At 41.2% G+C, this 17,491-nt stretch overlaps 1 protein-coding gene and 1 non-coding gene across 8 annotated transcripts in view; one reads left to right on the forward strand and one right to left on the reverse strand.

Annotated features, from left to right (window-relative positions):
• The window catches only part of DENND5B (DENN domain containing 5B), a 207,342-nt gene that overhangs the window by 53,587 nt on the left and 136,264 nt on the right, over window positions 1-17,491 (reverse strand). For all 7 annotated transcript variants that reach the window (XM_074006551.1, XM_065523983.1, XM_045364979.2 and 4 more), the window contains 2 exons: window positions 15,262-15,493; window positions 10,790-10,940 (listed from right to left, as the gene is read on the reverse strand). In XM_074006551.1, coding sequence (XP_073862652.1) covers window positions 10,790-10,940; window positions 15,262-15,493 — 383 coding nt within the window. The remainder of the gene's footprint in view (window positions 1-10,789; window positions 10,941-15,261; window positions 15,494-17,491) is intronic.
• LOC123567810 (small nucleolar RNA U13) lies at window positions 17,253-17,356 on the forward strand. The gene has a single exon (XR_006690912.1). It is a non-coding gene; the product is annotated as a small nucleolar RNA U13 (small nucleolar RNA).

Consider the following 17,491-nt stretch of genomic DNA (forward strand, 5'->3'; position numbering starts at 1 on the left):
AGACTGACACACACATTTTTTAATCAATTATTTAAAAAATATATAGCAGCTTTGTTAAAATATAATTAAAATACCATACTATGCACCCATTTAAAACACACAACCAAACAGTTTTTAGTATCTTTCCAGATACATGCTGTCATCATCACAATCAGAACTTTTAAAAACTGAGGTCAAAAAGGCACAGAATCAAAACACTTTAGATACTTACATACATAACAATAAGTCAAATATTAACTGAGTTAGTCCTTGATTATATTAAGACATATAATAGTAATGCCTTGACTTGTTCAAAGTATTACGAATATTTTTTAATACAAAGGAGAATATTCTCAAAACCCATAATTTAGAATTACTTAATTCTAGTGTCCTAAAAGAACAATAGAAATGTATGACGCTTCCAACTTTTTAAGGAAAGATTTCTATCAAACTTGGCTGGGTGCAAAGGCTTACACCTGTAATCCTAGCACTTTGGCCTGATTACTTGAGGCCAGGAGCTCGAGACCAGCCTAGGCAACATAGTGAGACTCTGTCTCTACAAAACATTTAAAAAGGCTGAAGTGGGAGAATAATTTGGGCCCAGGAGTTTGGGGATGCAGTGAGCCATGACTGCACTCCTGCATACCAGCCTGGATGACAGTGATATCCCGTCTCAAGAAAAATAAAAAGATTCAAACTCAGAAGAGTACTCATCTGTATAGTCTTAAGGGTTGCGCTCAAAGACCCCTGTGATTCCTTTTTGCTCTAAAATTTCATGATTGTGTTTCTGAAGTGATAGCTTGTGTTTATCAGTTGTTTTAGAAAATATTTATAATATAAACTCAGTATCAAAATACGCAGGACAAATGAGTTTAAAATAAAACCTGAGCTCTTTTCCATGGCCTATAAAACTCTAAATATAAACAGACCTCTGCTTCATTCCCTCTGATCTTATATCACTTCTCCCCTAATTACTATGTTCTAGTATAGTAACCTCCATTCTGTTTCTAAACGATTAATAAAATCATTGCTAGTTCTATAATAATTTTCTCCGCTACTGAACTGCTGGTATTGAAACTGCCTTTCAGATGAGATCAGGTGCGTTCAAGGTGGTATGGCCAAAGATGTAAGAGTTGCCTTCCAGCTCAAATACCTTTGTTTTTAGTTAATAATGATTCAACTCACGTGCCCTAGACCCAGACCTGCCCTAGATGATATGAGGGGCTTAAAAATATGTTTCCCTTATTCAAAGGTCCTTTTGTGGCCAGCCTAGCTACCTACAGACTCCAGCTTAGTGTATATGACTCAACCACCCAGCGATTATCCCTAATCACTCCTTTCTCTCTACCATCTTCATTCAGCCAAGAATTTAGAACCTGGCTCAGTTTTCTTCCCTGCTACGGGAAGTACAAAGACTATATAGATAACTTTGTCTTAAAATTCTGGGGTTGTCTAATATGCAACTTTACCTCCACTGCGCTTTAGACGCAACCAGGACATCACACTAAATCAAATGGTCATCCAGAACTCCTCTGAGAAATCCCAAACTCCACCATCTTAGCCACTGACCCCCATCTCCCATTACATTAGCTCTTCCATGCCTTGACTCTCACTTAAGACCCCTTGTGCTTTCTCTTCTTTCTGTTATGAGCCTAAATTCTGTGGAAAGCCACCTAAACTACTCCCATTCTAGCACTCTCTCCTCTGTAATAATTCTCTACTTCCCTCCTTACCTGCCCACTAGAGCCCCAAACCCTGGATGAAGACTATCCCCTCATTTCCCTATTCCTGTACCCACACAGACTAGTTCCCAATTTCCCTCACAACTACCTATGAATCACTTCACCTGTCTTTTATCAACTCTTCCCCATTCTCCTCAAAGACTACTGCAAACTCTTTACCCTCAGGTACCCTCGCTTCTTTCTTCCTGCCTTCCACGTAAGACAATGCATGCACATAAACATCCTCATCTTTCTTCTGATCTCAAAGTATAAAATATATTAGCCACGGCTCAAAATTGTGTCTTCCACCTGCATCCTTGACCAATTCTCGTCTTTTCAACCCGCTCCATTAGTCACCTCCTCTGCTGTATCACCACTCTTTCTCTCAGTGGAATCTCTTCAGCTGACAAGCATGTTGGTCTTCCTCGTGGCCCTCTGTAGTCATGTTAACATCTGTTTCTTCACACCTCTCATGTAAAAATTCTTAAAATATTTATACGTAAGACTTCTCCTTATTTACATTTGGATCTTCAGTTCATTTCAAACTAGCTCCTTCCCTTGAAAACACTTTTTAAAGTTTTTTTGTCTGTTTGTTTGTTTGAGATAGAGTCTTGTTCTGTCACCCAGGCTGGAGTGCAGTGGTGCAACCTCAGCTCACTGCAACCTCCGCGTCCTGGGTTCAAGTGATTCTCCTGCCTCAGCCTCCCGAATAGCTGGGATCAAGGGGGCACGCCACTACACCCAGCTAATTTTTGTATTTTTAGTAGAGATGGGGTTTCACACCGTGTTGGCCAGGCTGATCTCGAACCCCTGACCTTCATGTGATCCGCCCACCTCGGCCTCCCAAGTAGCTGGGATCACAGGTGCAAGCCACTAATGCTCAGCTAATTTTTGTATTTTTTGTAGAGACAGGGTTTTACCATGTTGCCTAGATCAGTCTTGAACTCCTGAGCTCAAGGCGATCTGCCTGTCTCAGCCTCCCAAAGTGCTGGGATTACAGGCGTGTCTGTTCCCAGTTGCTTAACCCCGCCCCCCCACTGCCTTTTGTTTTTTTGGGATGGAGTCTCAGGCTGTCACCCAAGCTGGAGGGCAGTGGCATGATCTCAGCTCACTAAAACCTCCGCCTCCCGGGTTCAAGTGATTCTCCTGTCTCAGCCTCCCAAGTAGCTGGCTACAGGTGTGTGCCACCACACCCGGCTAATTTTAGTATTTTTTAGTAGAGACAGGGTTTCATTATGTTGGCCAGTCTGGTCTTGAACACCTGACCTCAGGTGATCTGCCCACCTCAGCCTCCCAAAGCGCTGGGATTACAGGCATAAGCCACCGTGCCCAGTCCTAAAAATCCTCTTGATGAAGCCACTGAAATCCCTAACTGCCAAGTCCAATGGCTATTATTTGATCCTTAGCTTACTCAAACCCTCTTCTACATTTAGTACTGCTGATCACTCTTTCTACTTTAAAGCTCCTGCAATTTTTTCTTTTTTTTGGAGACAGAGTTTTGCTCTTGTCACTCAGGCTGGAGTGCACTGCCGCAATCTTGGCTCACGGCAACCTCCACCTCCCGGGTTCAAGCAATTCTCCTGCCTCAGCCTTCCAAGTAGCTGGGATTACAGGCATGTGCCAACATGCCCACCTAATTTTTGTATTTTTAGTGGAGACGGGGTTTCACCATGTTGGCTAGGCTGGTCTGGAACTCCTGAGCTCAGGTACGTGATCTGCCTGCCTCCGCCTCCCAAAGTGCTGGGATTACTGAGCCACCGCACCCGGCCCACCTCCTGCAATTTTCAACCTCAGTGTTTCCAATGAAATAAGCTCTCTCACCTTTGAGACTTTGTCCATGAAGTTTCCTCCCAACTTTCATTCATCTTTCAGATAGATTAGAGGCCACTGCTTCCAGAAAATGTTCTATGACTCTTCCAAATCTAAGTTAGCTACCCATCCTGTACACCTCAATTATAGTATCTATCACAGAGTATTATAGTTACTTATCTCCATTTTCTATAAAATCTCCTCTAGAAGGGCCAGTATCTTGTCTCTCAGCTATCTTACTAGCAAAGTCTACTGTATCACCTGCCCCTTCTCTCTTTTTTTTTTTTTTTTTGAGACTCAGTCTTGCTCTGCCTTCCAGGCTGGAGTGCAGTGGCATGATCTCAGCTCACTGCAAGTTGCAAGCTCCGCCTCCCGGATTCACGCCATTCTCCTGCCTCAGCCTCCCGAGTAGCTGGGACTACAGGTGCCCGCCACCATGCCTGGCTAATTTTTTGTATTTTTTAGTAGAGACGGGGTTTCACCTTGTTAGCCAGGATGGTCTGGATCTCCTGACCTCATGATCCACTCGCCTCGGCCTCCCAAAGTGCTGGGATTACAGGTGTGAACCACCATGCCTGACCATCACCTGCCTCTTCTATAAATACAATTAAGTAAACAGAGATGCAATCTAACATGTAGGTTTACAGATGTTCATCACAGCATGTATATATGTAATAACAAACTGTATTTCCTTTATTCCAAGACTCACATTTGGGCTTTTAAATGTTCCTGAAATTAGGATGCATCTTTCAGTCCATATGCACGTTTAATATATAATTTTTCCTAAAAGCCTTTGAGTTAATTGCAGATCTTACAAGAGTAGAATCAATATACTCAAAACAACCGAAATGTTCAACAGTAGAGGGTAGTATACAATGAAATCTCATGCAGTCATTAACAAATTCAAATTTCTAATAAATATGAGAATCCTCATGATACAGTAATAAAAAAAGTGTAACATTCTATAAACATTTTAATTTCATTTCAAAAACAAGATGTGGGCCAGGTGCATTGGCTCACACCTGTAATCCCATCACTTTGGGAGGCCAAGGCCGAGACAGGACAATCACGAGGTTAGGAGATCGAGACATCCTGGCTAACAGGGTGAAACCCCGTCTCTACTAAAAATACAAAAAACTAGCCAGGTGTGGTGGCGGGCACCTGTAGTCCCAGCTACTCAGGAGGCTGAGGCAGGAGAATGGCGTGAACCTGGGAGGCGGAGCTTGCAGTGAGCCGAGATCGTGCCACTGTACTCCAGCCTGGGTGACAGAGCGAGACTCTGTCTCAAAAAAAAAAAAAAAAAACCCCAAACACAAGATGTGTCCACTCCTGTTCTCCTGCTCCCTCATCTTTGCTATGTAAGAGCATAATATCACATTTTAACATTCCATGGTGATGGGATTCTGAGTGGTTAAAAATTAACCCCATCACTTTCTAATCCAGATTTTTTTTTTTTTTTTTTTTTTTTTTTGAGATGGAGTCTCACTCTGTCACCCAGGCTGGAGTGCAGTGGCTTGGTCTCAGCTCACTGCAACTTCTGCCGCCCGAGTTGAAGTGATTCTCCTGCCTCAGCCTCCCGAGTAGCTGGAATTAGAAGCTTCAGCCACCGTGCCCCGCTAATTTTTGTATTTTTAGTAGAGATGGGGATCCACCATCTTGGCCAGGCTGGCCTTGAACTCCTGACCTCATTATCCACCTGCCTTGGCCTCCCAAACTGCTGGGATTACAGGCATGAGCCACCGCGCCTGGCCAATACTCCATATTTTTAAAGAGCAAACATTATATCAATCTATTTTAAAAATTTTTCTCAGCTCTTACCTATCATCCCCATGACCTGTACTCATTACACTATCCTAGGAATACTTACCTTTTTTTTTTTTTTTTTAGGCAAAGTATCACTCTGTCGCCCAGGCTGGAGTGCAGTGGCACGATTTTGGCTCACTGTAACCTCCACCTCCTGAGTTCAAGCGATTCTCATGACTCAGGCTCCCAAGTAGCTGGGATTACAGGTATGCACCACCACGCCAAATTAATTTTTGTCTCTTTAGTAGAGGCGGGGTTTCACCATGTTGGCCAGGCTGATCTTAAACTCCTGGCCTAAAATGATCCACCATCCTCAGCCTCCCAAAGTGCTGGGGTTATGGTGTGAGCTACCATGTCTAGTTGAATACTTACTCTGGAGTGTATCTTAGACAGCACAGAGCTAGATATAATTTAAAAAATTATCACTTTTGCCACTCAGAAAAAGTCATGTTACATTACTGAAAACAATTTATTATTTTTATTATAAAGAATCCAGTGTGAGAAAAGCTTAAATGAGAATAATGCTTCTTTTGCTGCTTTAAAACTAATTTACAGCTGGGCATGGTGGCTCATCTAATCCGAGCACTTTGGGACGCTGTGGCAGGAGGATCACTGAGCCCAGGAGTTCAAGACTAGCCTGGGTAACACAGGGAGACCCTGTCTCTATAAAACACAAAAAGTTAGCTGGGCATGGTGGCATGTGCCTGTGGTCCCAGCTACTTGGGAGGCTGGGGCAGGAGGATCACTTGTACCCAAGAGGTTGAGGCTGCAGTGAGCCATGATCATGCCACTGCACTCCAGCCCGGGCAACATAATGAGACCCTGTCTCTAAAAAAAGAAAAAAAAAAAATTACATATGCCTTTGGTATCAAGCTTGTGAATAATCTTATTTCAGTCAGTTATTTAGGGGAACACTGGATAATCATTGTTACAATGGTATCAAGGAAGGTAGCCCCTCTCAAAATAGTTTCTTAAGAAGAGGAATAGGTTTATGGTTTATATCAGGGAAAAATGTGCAAAGATCTAGTTACAGATCTTTGAAGTGGAATCCTTGGAAATATCTCCAAAGCAAAAGATCAATGTAAAACTGTAAAAAGGATACAAAAAGAATCGGGGGTGAATGAAAATTATGATCCATAAAAAAACACATTAAGATTATGAAACAGAATACAAATACAACCTGAAGATCTTTAAGGGGAAAGAATAGAATATAAATAACAAAATGTACAAACACCTGGGTGTAGATATTTGATATGGAGGCCTTGAAAATAGCCCTGTAGCAAAAAATGTCAGTGTAACACAAGTTTGCTCAGGAATTTTAAAAATTAGGGTTAATGGGCAAGATAGTCCAAATAAATAGTAAAAACATGAAACAATATAAATACTAACTAATGGACTTATATAACAAACGAAAGTAAGGCGCAAAAATATAAATGGCATAAAACTGTGCCCTTGGCAGGCAGAAAAGGATAAAGATTAACTTAAATATAACCAGCTCTTACTATATGCTCTGTGGGACAAAATGGCCTACTTAATTTTATTTTCAAAACAGGGAAATGAGCACTGCTTAAAAAAATTGCTATGAAGTCCACACATTCCTGGTCTTGTTAAGTAAGTAATTTATTCTTTGCATTAAACTTTATTTACTGAGCATAATTTTACCAATGATAATCACAACTGCTGAAATACTAAAGACTGCTTATTTGGTTCTGTCTTGTAAACAGCATATGAAGTTCTCTCTAACAGTTGATCCACCATATATACAGGCATGGTTATAAATCCATTTACCCCACAATTGGGACACTGTGGCAGGAGGATCACTGAGCCTAGGAGTTCAAGACTAGCCTGGGTAACATAGGGAGACCCTGTCTCTATAAAACACAAAAAGTTAGCTGGGCATGGTGGCATGTGCCTGTGGTCCCAGCTACTTGGGAGGCTGGGGCAGGAGGATCTTTTCTCTGGACTATATCTACCTGAAATGTAATGACTGAGGCTTAGTGTGGAAATGGGAAACCGTAAAATTATATATAAGGCAAAAGCAAGAAAACAAGGCTATAAGATTTCAAAATTAAACTCCTCCTTCCTAAGCACTCCCTATTTTTCTTTCCCACTTTGTTTTTCTTCATACCTCTTACCATCTGACACGTTATTTGACATATTAAGTTCCTTTTTCTGTTTATTTGCACTTGAAAGCAGAGATTTTTGTTGTTTTGTTCATTAATAAACTCCTAGTAACTAGGACAGCCCTCACATACAGTAGGAGTTCCATAAATATTTGCCAAATGAATAAATGAACTATCTAATGCCATCAAAAGAGCCAGGCGCAGTGGCTCACGCCTGTAATCCCAGCACTTTGGGAGGCTGAGGCGGGAGGATCACCTGAGGTCAAGATTTCAAAACCAGTCTAACCAACATGGTAAAACCCTATCTCTACTAAAAAAAAAAAAAAAAAATTATCCTGGCATAGTGGCGCATGTCTGTAATCCCAGCTACTTGGGGAGGCTGAGGCAGGAGAATCACTTGAACCAGGGAGGTGGAGGTTGTGGTAAGCCGAGATCATGCCATTGCACTCTAGCCTGGGCAACAGAGCGAGACTCCGTACAAAACAAAAAGAAAACAAAAACTGTTAAACTAATAGTCTAACCAGATCAAAGTGATTTGAACAATTAGAATACTTCACAAATAAAAGAAAAAATAAATAAACTGATGGCTAATCTGCCTTATGGAAAATTCTCCTAGTTATCATCCACTTCTGAAAAATAGAACATTGTATCTAATATCATTATCTGTAAAGTTTGAACCCTAACAACCATCAATATCTATTAGCGCATTTCTTTTCTTTTATTTATTTATTTTTTAAAATAAAGATGAAACCTCACTATGTTGCCTATGCTGGAGGTTATTCACAGACACAATCATTGCACACTGTGGCTTCTAGCTCCTGGCCTCAAGAAATACTTCCTCCTCAGCCTCCTAGTAGGTAGTACTGGGGAGTGCCACCACGCCTCACTTCTTAGCACAGTTTTTAAGTTCAGTGTGTATAAAAGCAGGGCCAGCCCTTCACTGGAGGGTGAAACCCTGCAAACTAAGGTAAGTACAATAAAAAGTTCAGTCATTAGTTATTTGCTTCTGTCTTGTAAGTAGCATGTTAAATCCTCTTGAACAATTTTCCTCCCCAAGACTTTAGTATAAACATTTGCATTTTCTACAAGAGGAGAAAATTTCATTCTGAATATATAACTTTTCCATATTTCTAGTGAACCATCCTCTAATACTGTCTTCATTAAAGTTGAGACAGCCTTTTAAATGAAAGGTCAATCAAATGAAGGGTTTTTTGTTTTTGTTTTTTTGAAAGAGGGTCTTTGCAAGGTTGACCAGGCTGGAGTGCAGTGATGCCATCACATCACAGCTCACTGCAGCCTAGACCTCTCAGGTTCAAGTGATACTCCCACCTGAGCCTCACCAGTAGCTGGGACTATAGTCGCATGCCAGCATGCCTGACTGCCTCCCAGGCTCAAGCGATTCTCATGCCTCGGCCTCCCAAGTAGCTGGCATTATAGCCTCCCAAGTAGCTGGGTATGCACCACCACACCCAGCTAATTTTTGTATTTTTAGTACAGATGGGGTTTCGTTATGTTGACCAGGCTGGTCTTTAACTCCTGGCTTCAAGTGATACACTCGCTTAGGCCTCCCAAAGTGCTGGGATTACAGGCATGAGCCACCACACCCGGCTTAATTAAAAAAATAAATTTTGTAGGAGCTTGGCCCGGCGGCTCACACCTACAATCCCAGCACTTTGGGAGGCCAAGGAGGTCAGGTTGCTTGAGCCCAGAAGTTCAAGACTAGCTTGGGCAATAGGACAAAATCCTGTCTCTACAAAAAACACAAAAATTAGCTAGGTGTGTTGGCATGTGCCTTTAGTTCCAGCTACTTGGGAGGCTGAGGCAGGAGGATCACACAAGCCTGGGGAGGTCAAGGCTACAGTGAACCAGGATCAGGCCATAGCACTCCAGCCTGGGCAACAGAGTGAGACCTTGTCTCAAAAAAAAAAAAAACATGTATTTTTTTTGTAGAGACAGGGTCTTCCTATGTTGCCCACGCTGGTCTCAAACTCCTGGGCTCAAAGTGATCTTTCTGCCTCGTACTCCTAAAGTGCCAGGATTACAGGCGTGAGCCACCGTGCCTGGCCCAAGTTTTTTTTTTTGAGACAGGGCCTCGCTGTGTTGCCCAGGCTGGATAATAGTGGTGCTCATAGGTCACTGAAACCTCCAACTCCTGGGTTCAAGTGATCCTCCCACCTCAGCCTCCCAAGTAGCTAGGGATACAGGCATGTGCCACCACACCCAGTTCCAAATGAAGTTGTTGTTGTTGTTTTTAATCTACAATTCTTTTTAATACTATTTTTATTTTTTGAGACAGGGCCTCTCTCTGTTGCCCAGGCTGAAGTGTAGTAGTACAATCACGGCTCACCATAGCCTCAACCTCCCGGGGCTCAAGTGATCCTCCCACCTCAGTCTCCTGAGTAGCTGGGACTATAGGTGCACACCACCATGCCCAGATAATTTCTGTATCTTTTTTGTAGAGACAGGGTTTCACCACAGTGGCTAGGCTAGTCCTCAACTCCTGGGCTCAAGCTATCTGCCTGCCTCGGCCTCCCAAAGTGCTCAGGTTACAGGTGTGAGCCACCATGCCTGGCCACAACTCTTTCACTTTACTGTTTGGTATTCCTTTTCTAAGTATTTAAAAGGATACTAATACTAAAAATTCTTTTCAAAAAATTTTCTCTTTAGCTCTTCAAGAGGGAAGATGGAGCCTAAGAATGTATCTTGCTACCCAAAGTACTACCCTGTCTTCTCTGGAACCACTCCTCTTAACAAAACCCAGTTTAAGGCAGAGGTGAGACATCTGAAAGCTCTTTAATCTGGAAGGATCTCATTAGACTGGTGTGACAGGCTGTTGTTAAACTCTCTTATGTTCTCCTAAAAGCTGGAAAAGGCAAGGAAGGATCATTCCCTAGAAGCCTCGAAGGGAGCACGACCCTGACAATTCCTTGATTTCAAATTTCTACCTCCCAAAACTGTGGAAGAATAATTTCTGTTGTTTTAAGCCACTGAGTTTGTGGTTCTTTGTTATAGCAGCCCTAGGAAACTAATACAGATGATAAAGGTCTAACCTTTCTAAATTCCATTAGATAGTATTATCATTATATTTAAATCGCCACTTAAAGTGTGGCTTTTCCAAGTGTACTTTGCTTGAAAAAGAAAAAAAAATCTCTAGACTTTGGTTTTTTTTAAATGATGGATTTAAAGGTCAAGCACTCACAGAAGTGTCAATCCATATTTTAAATGCATTAATGTGGTCTTGAAAAAAGTAATCAGATAGATGTTTAATAGTTAAGCATTGTCCATTTGAGTTGCAGAGCACCCCACCCTTCATTCATTCCTTCAACCAACTACTCAAGTGAAGAACGTGCTTACTTGTTATTGGTTGGTCCTGTTGCCAAGACATCGGACTGTAACTTTGGAAAGAACCCCTGCTCATATTTGCCTTGACCAATTTTCATATCAAGTAGATGTGGGTGGATTGCAGTGTGATCCATTTTCATCAGTCTCTGTTCAATTGATTGGGCTATAAATTAAATTTATAATAAATTAGAGACATTTCATTGCTAGCCCTTCAAAAATAATGCTTCCTCCACTCATGCACCTACAGAGAGCCCAATCACTCCGACACTCTGAAACAGACTGTGTGTGTGTGTGTGTGTGCACGCGCACGCGCATGCGTGTATGTTTCGAGACAAAGTTTCGCTCTTATTGGCCAGGCTAGAGTGCAATGGCACAATCTTGGCTCACTGCAATCTCCGCCTCCCGGGTTCAAATGATCCTCCTGCCTCAGCCTCCCAAGTAGCTGAGATTGCAGGCATGTGCCACCAGTTCCAGTATTTTTAGTAGAGATGGTGTTGCATCATGTTGGTCAGGCTGGTCTCGAACTCCTGACCTCAGGCGATCCACCTTCCTTGGCCTCCCAAAGTGCTGGGATTATAAGCGTGAGCCACCGCGCCCGGTCTTGAAACAGATTTTTACAAAGGCTCTTCAGAAATTAGTATAATATAAGTATAAAAACGTTAACTTTAAGTAAATATTGGATGATTGATTTTCATGGTATTTTCTGCCTTTGTCAAAATCAGGGCAGCGGGGCTGAAAAACCTACAATTTTGTATTGAAACAGTTTCCCTTAAGTGAGAAATTCAATATTCTTACACAAAAATACGGTTCTAAGTACAACATTAAAGAAAATGATAGCAAATAAAATATTTTTCTTGAGCTGAAATACAAGTTAAAGAGAAGACACAAGCACAATGGCCTTATTAACTTTACTTCTTTGTACAAAGACCTATTAAATATTCATGGTTCTCCATCTGTAAAAACAAGCAACGGTGTGAAGTTTATTACCTCACTTTTAGCAGCAGTCACATTCTCATTAGTAGGAGTCATTTACGAGTGTTTATTAGATCAAGAGGGTAATACAGCAAAAGTTAAATAACCAGGCATTTAGAATGTTCAGAGGATAAGAAACTGGCCTTTGGAAGAAAAAATAGGTCAGTGTTAAGATGTGATTATTAAACATTTCTATTTTAAAGCCACTAAAAGTCAGGGATGTTGGAAGATGTCTCAAAGACCCCAGAAACAGTGACCTATTTCTCAGGTAAACAAACAAATAAATAAAACCTGATCTTAAACATTTTAATCAACTGAATTGTCAAGAGAAAATATAATATTTTAGAAGCAAGACTAGGTCTCCGATCCTCTGCCTGGAGATTACTTAAAAGGGGAGAACAAGCAGTAATGGTAGTTGTGTGATAAACAGAACACACTGTGGGAGCTGCTAATCTTGTGACTTAAGAGAAGAACAAGGTGCCTTTATAAATATTTCATAGAATCAGTTTATGTTGCCCCTTTTCCTTTTTTTTTTTAGATGGAGTCTAGGATGGAGTGCAATGGCGCAATATCAGCTCACTGCAACCTCCAACTCCTGGGTTCCAGCGATTCTCCTGCCTCAGCCTCTCGAGCAGCAGGGATTACAGGCACCCACCACCATGCCCAGCTAATTTTTGTATTTTTAGTAAAGACAGGGTTTCACCATGTTGGCCAGGCTGGTCTCGAACCCCTGACCCCAGATGATCTGCTCTCCTCGGCCTCCCAAAGTGCTGGGATTACAGGCGTGAGCCACTGTGCCTGGCCACAGTGGTATATTTTCAAGAGTATTATATAATTTCTGCGATGACAGTGGGAGTACCAAACTGTCTGAGAGGCTGAAAGAAAATCTATTTTAATTGGAAAGACTTTCTGGAAGCACACAATTAAGGTATTGGTGCTTAGTTCCATCTAAAAAATTCCATCAGGAAGGGAGAAATGAAATTTGTGCAACAAGGCATTATGCTATTCAAATGGCTATTAAGGCACTGGAATTCATTTTATTCTCTGAACAAGGATAGACAATTTCATTAACTCTACTTCCTAAATTTCCAAAACCACATAGGTAATTGCCACTTCCTGAAGGGGCTCCAAGGATCTACCCTGATTCGTGGGAATACGACAGGGTGATGTTTCTATGGTTACATAAAAGACATCATTTACATACTTCTCCCTTACATACACTAACGCTTCAGCATCATCATTCCTGACTTTGATCTATTTAAGTGAAGTGGGAAAGGCAAGCAAACAAGACAGGCAGATCAAGGAAGTTCCACATTTGCTGCCTCTCCTTTTTCTCCAGAGGAAAAGTTGCTATCAAATAACTCCAACATTTGAAGGGAATGAAACAAAAGGGAGGGCCATCAGGTGACAGGTATCTGCTTATGTGGCAAAGAACAGGTTAGGGACCAGGCATAATTGTATAAAATAAGTGTGGACTAGTACATTTTACATAGTTCTTTCTTGAATGAACAGCTAACATGATGTTAAGGCTTCCTGTGCCAGAAATCAGTCAGACCTGGATTCAAACCATGGCTCGACCAATCACCAGCTATGCAACCACAGGCAAGTTACTTAACCTCTCAGTTTTCTCAACTGTAAAATAAGGGCAGTAATAAAACGAAATAAAAATAAGTATTCCAGGCCGGACATGATGGTTCATGCCTGTAATCCTAGCACTTTGAGAGGCCAAGGCAGGTGTTTTGTTTGAGCTCAGGAGTTCGAGACCAGCCTGAGCAACATGGTGAAACCCTGTCTCTACCAAAAATACAAAAAATTAGCCGAGCATGGTGGTGTGCATCTGTGGTCCCAGCTACTTGGGAGGCTGTGGTGGGAGGATCACTTGAACCCAGGAAGCAGAGGTTGCAGTGAGCCGAGATGGCACCACTGCACTCCAGCCTGAGTGACAGTGAGATTCTGTTTCAAAAAAAAAAACGGGTGCTGGGCCAGTCACAGTGGCTCACACCTGTAATCCCAGCACTTTGGGAAACTGAAGCAGATGGATCGCTTGAGCCCAGGAATTCAAGACCAACCAAGATAAGATAATTACCTTAGTAACACGGTGAAACCCTGTCTCTACAAAAAAAATCACCCGAGGGTGGCGGCACATGCCTGTAGCACCCATTCCCCAGGAGGCTGCAGTAGGAAGATCACCTGAGCCCAGGAGGTTGAGGCTGCTGTGAGCCATGATGGCGCCACTGCACTCTAGCCTAGGCAACAAGCGAGACCCTGTCTCAAAAGAAAAAACAAAAAAAAAATTCATGAACAACACCTGGCATGATGACTGACATAGCAAATACTCATGTTGGCTATTAATATGATTATTTATTTAATGGACTATATTACACTCCTAGACGAGACTGGTTAAGACTTAATTTCTTTCTTTTTTTTTTGAGACGGAGTCTCGCTCTGTTGCCCAGGCGGGAATGCAGTGGTGCCATATTGGCTCACTGCAACCTCCGCCTCCCAGGTTCAAGTGATGCTCCTATCTCAGCCTCCCTAGTAGCTGGGATTACAGGCACACGACACCACACGTGGCTAATTTTTGTATTTTTAGTAGAGATGGGGTTTTGCCATGTTGGACAGGCTGGTTCTGAACTCCTGACCTCAACTGATCTGCTGGCCTCGGCCTCCCAAAGTGCTGGGATTAAAGGTGTGAGCCATCACGCCCGGCCTGACTCAGATTTAATTTCAATAAATGAAGCTATTATAATTAATGGCACTACCAAAGCAAAGATACTGTTTTAGTATGTAAATTAAGCAGAATCTAAGATTTACTGTTTTAAATAAATACTTACCCTTTCTTGGATATAGAGAAGAGGTGAGAAGTAAAAAGGAAACATAAGTAGCAAGACAGAAATTAAAAATTTTTCCATTAGACAATAAAGAGAATAAAACAAAAGTCAGGCTGGACACGGTGGCTCGCACCTGTAATCCCAGTACTTGGGAAGGCTGAGGAGGGCAGATCACCTGAGGTCAGGAGTTCAAGACCAGCCCGGCCAACATGGTGAAACCCCTGTCTCTATAAAAAATACAAAAATTAGTCAGGCATGGTGGCGCATGCCTGTAATCCCAGCTACTTGGGAGGCAGAGGCAGGAGAAATGTTTGAATCCAGGAGGCGGAGGTTGCAGTGAGCCAAGATCGCACCACTGTACTCTAGCCTGGGTGATAGAGCAAGATCCATCTCAAAAACAAAAACAAAAAAAACAAAAACAAAAATCGTAGCAACCTTCCAGTCATACTTGATTCAATTTATTATTGTTTTTCCTCTTCTGACTAAGAGATAAGGAAAGTCAAGTAGGAGTGGGACTCAGAAACAGAAACAAAAATTTACAAAGCATTTTGTGATAATCGGACCAGGATTAGCCATGAAGTCTAAAACTGAAAATTAATTTTGTTGTACATAAGGCCAACAATTTGTGGGGAAAAAGCGATCATGGATTTTAATTTAATTTAAAAGGCATGGCAAATGTACCTGCTTCTTTTAAAGTGCTGCATTTCTGATATATAGACGTCCGCAAGGTGGGTGCCCTTACATTATACAGTCTTATCTTATCAATCCGAGAGTCAAAGACCCGAAGCAAAGGATCTTTCTCTTCCCACTGAGACATAATTTTATTATCAATAAAGGTGGCAAACATCTGTGTTTCAATGAAGCGTGAAAGAAATGGCAGGTAAGGCTCAGGCTGGTCAGACAGAAAGGAAGCCTGTAATGAGATAATTAGGAAATTATTAGTGCAAAGAGATCATCTCAACACTACATGATAAGCCTGAAAATTATGTTAACTCAGGACATTCTTTTTAAATCTTATAAAACTGACACTTGAAATTCAAAAATCCTTAAAAATCCACTTTTCTTTACATTTTCCTAAATTCAGAAAATGTAGGTCACTTAGGTCTTTAGCACTGATCTTATTTTACAAAACTGATTTACATTCTGATCCTTATGACCATTATGTATAAGAGAGGGCATCAGTAATGAAAGATGGCAGAGAAGTTGCTATACAATTTTCAATCATCCACTTCACTTGCAGTTAAAAATTTTTATCCCTTTCCCCAATGGGTTGTAATTTCTTCTGTTCTCTATTCCTAGCCTATGAAATATACTTTCAAGCCGTAGGTAGTGAGATGATTAACTGATACAATAAAGATAAACATATCAGCATTAATCTTAAAAAAAATACATGGAATTTATGCTTATGGGTGAAATTCTTTTGTTCTTCTTCAAGTGAATGCTTTTCTAGACTCTTTAACTCTGTGAGAAATCAATAGATGAGTGTTAAGCCAAGGTCAAATTCCTTCCACACCTGTGCTGACACAACAGTCTCAGCCTTAACAACTAAAAAAGGCACTGCCTGGAAGCTGGGCATGGTGGTGGCCACCTATAGTCCTAGCCACTAGGGAGGCTGAAGCCAGAGGATCCTGTGAGCCCAGGAGTTCGAGGCCAGCCTGAAGAAACATAGTGAGACCCCGTTTCCAAAACACAAACAAAAAAACCAAAGCACTGCCTGAAAAACCATCAGAAGCAAGCCTTTAGAGAACATGTATAATAAGCTGTACACCTTTCCTGTTACTAGCCTGTCTGATGCATGGGATGGTTCAGTTCCTAATTCAAAGTGTCATTTTTTTTGTTGTTGTTCTTCCATGTTCATGTGTGTACAGGAATTCTAGACTCAATGCAGTACTAAAATCTGGAAGTAAATTTAGAAGTAAATTCCTATTTTGGTTGCTGGGTTGGTTTTTATTTTTGTATGGCAGAAGCTAGAAGGCGAAAGGGGAAAGAGGGAGTAAGTTCTGACATAAGGTGACTTTTAAAAATACTCATCAGCTTGTTGCTAGCATATTTATTTTCATTCTGAAATTTAGGAGGTCTTTTTAAAATTTCCTTAGAGAAATCCACTTATTCACTTTAAGTAGTTCCATAGTTCAGGTGTATATACATAAATCCAAATAACCACAGATTCACAGCAGTCTCTAGAAATCAGTTCACCTCCACCAATAAACATCTTACTTTTCATACAGCAAATAGCCTTTTTTAAAAAAAGTGGGCCAAAGATCTGGCTTTTGATATTCAGACCCTCACAGACTATAAAATTTTAGGTCATCAAAGATTTGGCTTGTAGGACTAGTATGTCCTGCAAATTTTCCTAGTGAAGGTAATTACAAGCCTTCTGGAATCCAACAGAAAATTTTCATTTCTTTAGGGGTTATATAAAAAGAATTCCATTTATATAGTTTGAGGCTACATAAAGATTAGGAAGGAAGGAAGTATCAGGGCTTCATTTAGGTAAGAATTTGAATTGCCCCAAGGATAAACCATGGATATACACAGATTAGTTCTAAGATAGATAGGAAAAAGTATGGAAAATTGTTGAGTCTAATGAGAAAGGAACCTAAGGGCATACACTTAAAGAAGTGAAGTCTTGTTAATATTAAAGAAGTTTTCTCAAACATAAGTGCACCAGGATGCTTTTGTAGTTCATAAATGTAACAACTGGCTTTTCATGCTCATGTGTGAGATATACCTTCCTCAAACTTTGTTACCATGTTGGCACATTACCTGTCTGATGTGGGGAAAAACAAAGCACACCAGAACATAACTGTTCAACATACAATATTATCCTCCAACAGAAAAAATATCTCATGAAGTATAAAAATTATCTTTTATTTTTTTGAGACAGGGTCTCACTCTCTAGCCCAAGCTG

The sequence above is a fragment of the Macaca fascicularis genome, chromosome 11 (genome assembly GCF_037993035.2).
Source record: "Macaca fascicularis isolate 582-1 chromosome 11, T2T-MFA8v1.1".
NCBI lineage: Eukaryota > Metazoa > Chordata > Mammalia > Primates > Cercopithecidae > Macaca > Macaca fascicularis.